At 41.0% G+C, this 9,580-nt stretch overlaps 1 protein-coding gene across 1 annotated transcript in view; it reads left to right on the top strand.

Annotated features, from left to right (window-relative positions):
• ANAPC1 (anaphase promoting complex subunit 1) overlaps positions 1–9,580 on the top strand; it is an 84,899-nt gene that overhangs the window by 25,304 nt on the left and 50,015 nt on the right. The window contains exons 17-21 of the mRNA XM_018573184.1: positions 479–666; positions 1,291–1,365; positions 1,499–1,764; positions 2,912–3,003; positions 7,360–7,508. Coding sequence (XP_018428686.1) covers positions 479–666; positions 1,291–1,365; positions 1,499–1,764; positions 2,912–3,003; positions 7,360–7,508 — 770 coding nt within the window. The remainder of the gene's footprint in view (positions 1–478; positions 667–1,290; positions 1,366–1,498; positions 1,765–2,911; positions 3,004–7,359; positions 7,509–9,580) is intronic.

A 9,580-nucleotide genomic window follows, 5' to 3' on the forward strand; every position in this document is an offset into this window, starting at 1 on the left:
TACTTTTTTTTTTTTATAAAAATGTTGGGGGGGGGGGGGGGGGGGGGTTAAACCAGAGGTGTTCTTTGTAATGCACCAGAAATGAATTGGCCAGGGCTGACACCACACACTTAGGACTTCAGAGCTGTGTTGTCATGAGTCGTGCCGTCTCTCCCATGATGGATTACAATCTCAATTCAAATTAGTAAACTAAATGTCAAGTTGTAGTCTATCATGAGAGTGAGCTTGGAGCGGTGGCTACTTTACAACACACACAGGGACCAAAAGTAGCCAACCTCCTGAAGGAAGGACAGTGTCGGCATGAATTCAGAGATGATTTGAAGATCTACAGCTGAGTGATACACGAATAAGATACATTTAATGTTAATAGTTGAGGTATTTGAATGTATTTTTAAGATTTAACTCCTGAGTTTAGTGCCACTATAAGTCTGGAATTATGCTTAGAGTCTATTTGTTTCTTTCCCATTTCCTTTTCCAGTTAAAAAGTGTCTGCAAGCAATCAAATATATTCTGCCAAAAGAAGTAGCTGTTCAAATGCTGATCAAATGGTATAACTGCCACAATGCACCTGGAGGACCCAGTAATAATTCAGAGTGGAATCTCTTTGTTACTAGTCTTATGAATATGATGGGTTACAACACTGATAAACTGTCCTGGACTCATAATGTAAGCATGTGCTCCACAAATGTTACTGACATAGGTGCTTGGAAATAAAGGCATAAGTCTCATACTGCATATATTTCATGTTTTAAATATTTTTTTCTAAATGTACAGTATATATGCATTTAATTTGGTGATTACTGTTTCATGAAGATTTGATATTCAACAGTAGTGTATCTTCTAGGTTGTTTTCTGGTGTGCAATAGTTTTCAGTAATGCAAATTTTTTAGCCACAAGAGGGTCCATATATCTAAGTCGACCAGTTCTATATGAGTAAATGATAAATGCCTGCTGCAAAAATCCTTTCGATGAACCTTATACTGAGAAAACATGTAGGCTGCCATTGCTCATCCTTTTAAAATATTATATGCTTGGCTGTATTGCTGATGCTAAGACATCCAAGCTTTTTGAGTTCTGACTTGACTAGCTGCATGCTTGTCAGTGACTTTGAAAGTATTAGGCCAAGGAACAGCCGGGTAACTAGTATTTTCAGAAGGTCAACAATGGCAGCTAATGTATTATGTAGGGATGCACCCATACCGATACTGGTATCGGTGCCGAGTATTTTTTTTGTGCAGTGATATTACTAAAGGGATTGTTCCATATAATTATTCCATATTTTTTCAATAGCTTGATTTTGAAGGCTCTCTGTCTCCTGTGATTGCTCCTAAGAAGGCCCGACCATCGGAAACTGGTTCTGATGAGGTACAAATGTGTCTCATTTTCCTGTTGAACACCATTATTTGTACTTTTATTCTATGTTTACTTTTTCTTAGCTTTTAAATAGTTTGAAAGCAGACTTAGACATTATAATTGGGGTTTTGTGTGTTTTCATTAGGATTGGGAATACCTATTACATTCAGATTACCATCGAATCGTTGAGCTGCATGTCTTGGCTAAATCTCTGCAGTTGGACACTCTAGATGTCCCAGTATCTAAAGACGATAGCTCACAGGTTTTAAATCTGGACTCAACAGCACTTCTCTTCAGCCACATTCCAGCGGTTTTCTATGTCCTCCATCTGACTTATGAGGAACTCAAACTCAACACATTGATGAGAGAGGGCATCCGCTCTCTGGTGATTCTGCTCCTGCAATTAGCAAGGTACAATCTTCCTTTCCTTTCTGCTGTTCTACTTTTTCTCTTTCCCAAGTCTGTCGGAATAGAGCCATTGTCTTTATCTTTTATACTAATAGAGAAAATATCCAATTGACGTACTGTATATATGGTAGGGATGCACCGATACTAGTATTGGTGCGGATGCTGAGTATTTGGGCGAGTACTCAAACTCGCCCAAATGCTCTGATGCCTAGCCCGATGCTTCCGTTATCAGAAAGCCGGGCAGCTCGTCATTACACACTGCCTGGCTTCCTGATTGGCCAGGAAGCCGACTCCACACTCTCACTTGTGAAGCCGGGCAGCGTGCAATGACGAGCTGCCCGGCTTCCTGATTGGTCGGAAGCTGGCCAATCAGGGATCCAGGCGCCGTGTATCGATGCAGCACCCGGCTTACTGATTGGTCGGGAAGCCGGTTTCATGCTCCCTCGTCACCTCATTACACAGCGCCCGGCTTTCTGATTGGCCAGAAAGCCGGCTCCATGCTTTCTCGTCACTTAGTGACGAGAAGCATGGGGACGGCTTCCCTTCTAATTGGGAAGCCGGGTGGCAAATCTTTACACGCTGCCCGGTTTCCCAGCTAATCAGGAAGCCAGGTGGCGAGTCATTACACGCTGCTTGACTTCCTGAATGGGACTTTCAGTATCGTCGAGTACCGGAAAAAAAATATATCGGTACTTGATACCGAAATACTGGTATCGGTGCATCCCTAATATATGGGTAATGCAATGTCTGAAGAAAACCACATAACTTGTGAGAAGATTTTAATAATATTCAGATCATATCAATATAATGAAGAGATCAATAATATTAGGGTAAAATAGCTATTTAATGAACCTCAACTGTAAAAAGTTAATACCCCTCAACTTATTACCATCCATAGAAAAGCTAGGTTATACCCAAGCTCTTGTATGAGGGGTGGGCAACTCCAGCCCTCCAGCTGTGCTTTACCTACCAATCCTATCATGCCTCTGCCTATGGGAATCATGCCTGTAACTGTCAGTCTTGCAGTGCCTCATGGAACTTGAAGTTCCACAACAGCTAAAGGGCCAGAGTTGCCCACCCCAGCTTAATCGGACATGCTTGTATGTACCTGCTGTCTTCCTTATGCTGTTCTTATTACTTATGTTTTTAGGGATTTGAATCTACACTCCTACATGGATTTTTACTTCAGAGATTTCCCAGCCTTTCTCAGGAACTCTAACCAGACTTGTCATATAGAGCCAAGTAAGTTCTGCATGACTCTCCCCTTTGTCATAGAGACTATGGTGCTATTTTATTATGTCAGATATTTGTGTCAGTCTATTAACACTGAGGTAATAGAACATGTCTACATTACTTTTAGCATCCATTCATTTGTGTGCTTTTTTTTTGTAGCCCATCTAATATGAGAGTTGGAAGGTTTTACTGTTTTTATATCATTTCAAGTTTTAAACATGATCCCATTACAGATTGTAATGAGCAAAATCTTTTTCTATGGTGTGTTTTTGTGAATGGCGTGATTCCCCATAGGTATGTTTGCTTTGTTGAGGCAAATCAAAACATTTCAACTTGCAGATTCTTCTGATTCAGTCATCATAAATTATAGCTTCAGTGTGGAATAAGTTATTTTTTGCCATTAGCTTTTTGCCTTTGGAATAAACACACAATTTTTGTCTGGGCATGTTCTGGGGGTACTCTGGTAAAGAGAAGCATTTACAAAAAGGATTTGCTCAGAGAACAGCTTTTAGAACTATATGCGTGGTGAGCAGGCTTTATATAATTTAATCGCAGGGCAGCGCAAAGCTGTCCTTTTTGGGATTCAGTTCTGTCCATAGGCTGCATTAGCTTTCTGCGTTCTACCCCTTTGTCCATGCCAGATGTTATATTATTATGAGGGATCAGCAAGGATAGCAGGATGTATAATACTTGAATGGCATGAAAAAAAAATCTGACTAATGCTAATCGTTAGAAAATTCCAGATAGCGTTTTTAAATTTTGTCTACAAAATTGCTTTAAAGTGACATTAAACTCTGGAGTTAAACCTTAAAAATGCATTCAAGCACCTTTAACTATTAACAGAAGTGTAGCTTATTGTTACAAAAACACTATCTGGAATTTACTAATTTGTATTAAGATTGTAGTCCGTCACAGGAGTGAGCTTGGAGCAGTGGCTACTTTACAACACACACCGGGACCATGGGGAACAAAAGTAGTCACCCTCCAGAAGGAAGGGCAGTGTCAGCATGAATTCAGAGATGATTGGAGGATCTACAGCCGAGTGATACACAAATGAGATACATTTTTGTTAATAGTAAAGGTACCGAAATGCATTTTTAAAGTTTAACTCCTGAGTTTTTAGTGTCACTTTAAACAGCAAGGTAACCTTATTTGCCACCATGAGTATGTTGGGGGTCTTTTTTGGTTGTTTTTTGTTTTTAAACAAAACATGTATGGAGGGAGTGAAGTACCTCTTTAGAACATTTTAGAGAATACTACTACGCTCTCTATAACCTTCCGACATCTGACCCTGAAAGGTCCACAGAGTATTTTAAACATTAAATCCCAAATATATAGCTGAGACACCCCTTTCAACTATAGATAATGAAACACAGTCAATCCTTAATGCTGCAGAGGAAGAGTTGCATACAGTAAAGGGACAAATGTGTTGGTACCTTTCCAAAAAGAACAACAGTTTTCTCTGAAACTGACGAAAGTTGTTGGCACCCATCATTATTTGCTCCATATTTAATAAAAACTCGACTTTGTGTTTGATGTTTGATTCAACAGGATAATTTAAATAAAACAAATAAAAATAGCATAGAAAAAACTGATGGGGCCCTTAAAAAAATATTTTGTTGCCCAAGCTTTAAAGGCTATCACTGCAAACAAGCAATTTCTGTAGCTCTCAATGAGACTTCTGCATTTCCAACAGGTTGTTTGGCCCACTCTTCTTGATCAAACTGCTCCAGCTGGCTTGGGTTTGAAGGGTGCCGTCTCCAGGCTGCTTGTTTCAGCTCTTTCCATAGATGTTCAATAGATTCAGGAGAATATATTTATTATTTTACAATAAAAATCATGAAAGAAAAAGAAAGTGTAGCCCCTCTGCTCATGCTACACGTAACAAAACACTTCACATTTACACATAAGAACACATCAACTATAAAAATGCACTACAGTCAAATAATGCATCCACTAAAATCACATTCTTCACTACATTTTTTAGGTTTATTATTAGGCCTGAATCCTATAATACCAACATTTTCTCCACAGGAAAATCAGTCTGACACCGGGGTCGGCTTGTAAAGCAGGCTTTAAACTGCTGCCCCCCTCCCTGTAATTCCATGTAACACGATCACTAAACAACAAGTCTGCCAGTTGTCATTTATACAGAGCACAGAGGTGGCCATTTCCTTAAAGATATTAAGAGGAAAGCTAACATAAAATGTAACTTTGCATTTGCCTGCTTCATGTTCACTCATTGTACATTGCTGGCAATGTTTTTGTTGAATACGTCTGCAAAGCTGGAAATGGGCTTTAACCTACATTATCATAATACGAGTAGTTGTCAATGGAGTTTAAAAGCCGCACTGCTCTAGGAAAGAAGCTATTTTGCAATCTGGTGGTACAAGAAGCTGTGCCTCCTACACCACTTAATAGATGGTAGAACTTTTAATAGGATTCAGATCAGGGTTCATAGAAAGCAACTTCAGAATATGCCAGTGTGTTCTTCTCGACTATTCTTGGGTGCTTTTAGCTGTGTGTTTTGGGTCATTATCCTGTTGGAGGACCCATGACTTGTAACTGAGATTTCGGACACTGGGCAGTACGTTTCGTTCCAGGCTTCCTCCATAGTCTTGAGATTTCTTTGTGCCCTGCACAGATTCAAGGCATCCTGTGCCGGATGCAGAGAAGCAGCCACAAAACTGAGCAGTCTCCATTTTCACAGTATGTATGATGTTTTTCGAAACCTTACTAGATTTAGAAAAATACCATTGTAAAACATTCTATTGGTTAGGCAGAGTAAACCTTGTGAAGATGGATATCACACCCTGGTTTTTGTATTTATTCTGGAGCATTCCCGTCGTCAAGCTCAGCACCTTTTGCAAACCACTCTCCTCTCTGACCTTATTCTCCTATCTCGCCCTAAGGCTGATTCTTTGATAATCTAGCTTTCCGCCCTGCATGCACAGTCTTATTTTTTGCGAATGGATTAAGTTGGCACATCAACACATTTTACAGAATGGTGCCCTGCCCTACATCTCTGTTATTCAACTACATTCTATACATGCAGCATCACAATGGTTCACTTTTAAAAGCAAGGCTATTCCAGTAATTTTCACCACTTCAGACCGGCCTCACAGAGTGGGGTTTGCTGACCTGGTTCATCTGTTGGTCGATCCTCTGTGGTCTTTTCCTGATCAGCCAGAGTTGTTATCTCTGGGACTCATCTTCCACCCTGCTTTTCGGTCGATGGCTTTATTGGCCTGGATGTTGAAATCTAAGTGCTGAAAGACAAGGGTGTTGCTGACCCTGTTGTTCCTACATTGCTTAAGGCTCATAAAGCCTCACCTTAAATCTGCTATTTTCATGGGCGGTTTGTGAATCTTTGGGTTCTCCCCACATGAATTTCCATAATTTGGGTTCTTTCTTTCCTTCACTTGGGGGTAGACTAAAGTTTGGCTCTCCGTACCATAAAGGGTCAAATATCTGCCCTATCTGTTATTTTTTCACTGGCCTCTGGCTACTAATGCTTTAATTTGCACTTTTTATTAAGGGGATTGTACATGTGGTTCCTCCTTTCGATCTTCATTACATTCTTAGGAGTTGGACTTGCTCTTATCAATTTTACAAAGACCACCATTTGAGCCTATTTTGTGACATTTCTTTACCACTTTTGTCTAAAAAGGTTGCTTTCCTTGTTGCCATCACTTCTGCTAGACGAGTCTTGGAACTGTCTACCACATTTGATTGTACACAAGTATAAGGTTGTTTGAAGACCTTCCTTTTTGCCAAAAGTGGTCTCCTTGCCTTTCATCTTAATGAAGAATTATTTTTGCCTTCCCCTTGTCCCACTTTAACGGGTGACAGCTTCTAAACAGCATATTTAGGATTCATGCTGTAGTAGTTTGCAAGTTCCTGCTACAGGAATCCCAAAATGCACATTCACAGCTAGTGTGAATGTAGCCTAAGCTTTCCTTTGCCCCTCAATGGACAAGAAAGAAGACTGTTGAATAATAAAGATCTCTCAAAAAGTGTCCATCAGTCTCTGCATTCTTGGCTCTTTCTGGAATTCATTCAGCAGATATTCATACAGGTACTGAGCGCCTGCTAAAATAATACCATGTGCATCCTAAAAAGGAGTTAAGCTACAGAGGGCTCTTATCAGCAGTGGTTTGGTGTAGTTAACATCTAGATGTAATATTACTTCACTGAAAAACAGGGTTATTTTCATCAAATAAGCAATGCATTTGTCAACTTTATGGCTACTGGGTGATACTTGTAAAATCCAAGAAGGCATAGAATATTTTAAAACTGAGAATTCTAAGATTTATGCATGAACATCTTTTACATTTGATCTGTCTTTTTACATTTATCATGCAGCTGAGATTGGTTTCATGAGTTATCCTTCATTTTTTACTGCTGAGCCACCAAGCATCTATTACTGGTTGAGCTCGTGTCTGAAAGGCGAAGAGGTGGCTGCTTACCCGTATGTACCTGGAACCTGTGAGAGAAGCAAGCTTGTAGTACTGGTAATGCATTGTTGCTTTAGTTTGAATCCTCAAATATCAAAAACAGCTTTTAGTAGATGTTTTGGTTTTTTGTCCATTAGTGTCTGTTCTTTGTGTGTGAAAATGGTTCTCTTCCAATACTTGAAGAATAACTGTTTTACCATTAAAACAACAAAACAAAAAATATCCTGTATGTCCATTCTCCCAATGAAATCAAAGCAGTATGCCAGGCAAGCAGCTAAATATACAGATGGAATGCATATATGAGTGCTCTTTTACCTGCCAGTCTTTACAAATTACTGTCACTGTGAACAAGTGAGAAACTTATTTCCTAGTTTTGGCTTTTGCTTCACTTTTGCCCCTTATAGGCTTCTCTCCGAACAGTGATTCTGTATTGTCACCACTATCTAATATGCAGGAGTATAATCCAGAAAGCAGGTTTGTAGAATGATGTTACTGGCTGTGCAGTATAAAAATGTGTGCAAATTACAAAATTGGCTTGACAAAGTCTTCCATCAGATAAAACAGTAAACATACATGCATTTCTACAGCATATTTAGCTTCTTGACTAGAAAATAGCATCAATATAAGTTACTATTTTACCCTAGATGAAAGTTGGTGCCCTTATAGAGATATATCTCCATGCAGGGGTGTGGAAATGTAAAAAAAAAAAAAACTACTTGTCCAAGGGCTAAAGCGGGGGCTGAATCTACTTGTCCCTCATGACAATCTACTTGCCCCAATACAAAAAAAATTGTTTTAATCAAAACTAGGGATGCACCGATATAGGTTTTTGTGTATCGAACACGAGCAATGATTCAGTTTGCCCGGGAAGCCTGCTGCATTCCATCAGGAAGCTGGGCAGCAGGTAATTACATGCTACCCAGCTTCCTGATTGCCAGGGAAGCCGACTCCATGTTGTGTGGCCGGCTCGATTGTGATTGGCCAGGAAACTGGCTTCCCAGCCAATCAGCATCGAGCCAGCCAATCAGGAAACCGTGCGGTGAATAATGGCCTGATTTGCCAGGAAACCGGCTTCCCAGCCAATCAGGAAACCGGGGTGGGTCATTAGTCGCTGCCCCGCTTTCTGATTGCATGGGAAGCTGGCTCCATGTTCCCCTACGGCACTGCCGGTTAGAGGAAATCTTTAGCTGACCAGAAGTTCCAGTATTGGGGAAGGTATCGGAGCATTTGGTCTAGTACAAGTACTTGCCCAAATATTCTGTATTGGTCCATCCCTAATCAAAACTGTATTTGACTGTGCTAAATAGTGCTTCTCATTGGTCAGCGTGGTCACCTGACCACACTGACCAATGAGTGCTTGCAATTTGCCAGCAAAATTCAATATGCATAGGACTGGACTGTACAGGCGGAGGGTATGGACTGTTCACCGAAAAGTAAGTATAGCCGGGAGAGGGGGGGTTCAGATTTGATTGGGTAATTCCATTTTCCCATATTACTTGGGAAAGGGAGCTTGCTCTTTAAAGGAGAACTATGAGGTGAGTGATTTTCACTCAGCCTCATAGTTTGAGCTGACGTGTGACAATGAAACTGTCACAGGTCGGCTCTATAGATCAGGAAGTGAGGGAACACATACCGTCCCTCGCTCACTTCTTGATCCTGTCCCTGCAGAGAGCCGTAACGGTCACTCACAGCTCCCTGCAGGGATTCCCCCCCTCCCCTCTCCAATCCTCCAGCACTGACTGGAGGAACGAACGGGAGAGGGGGCGGGTACAGCTGGCTCTGCCTCTAGATAGGCAGAGCCAGCTGTCAATCATGCAGCTGGGCGGATCTCGACAGTAATGCCAGGATCCATGTCGGCTGCGGTGTCTCAGTATATAGTGAGCTGTAGCTCGCAGTATACTGAGCTTTGGGTTTATGTCCACCCGTGACCCTTAGGGGAACTATGGGGAAAACACTGACCCCCATAGTTCTCCTTAATGCACATTGTGCGTGAAGGAGAGTGCTGCTGCTTGACAACCACAATATGGCACACAGTGGAATGGCGGCAGCACTCAATGTCCAATGCATGCATTTATTTGCATGCAGATGATGGTGGCAGTGGGGTTGGTTTCAACTTTTTTTTTTTTTTT

This window comes from Nanorana parkeri, unplaced genomic scaffold (assembly GCF_000935625.1).
Source record: "Nanorana parkeri isolate BGI_ZX_2015 unplaced genomic scaffold, ASM93562v1 scaffold46, whole genome shotgun sequence".
In the NCBI taxonomy this organism is placed as follows: Eukaryota; Metazoa; Chordata; class Amphibia; order Anura; family Dicroglossidae; genus Nanorana; species Nanorana parkeri.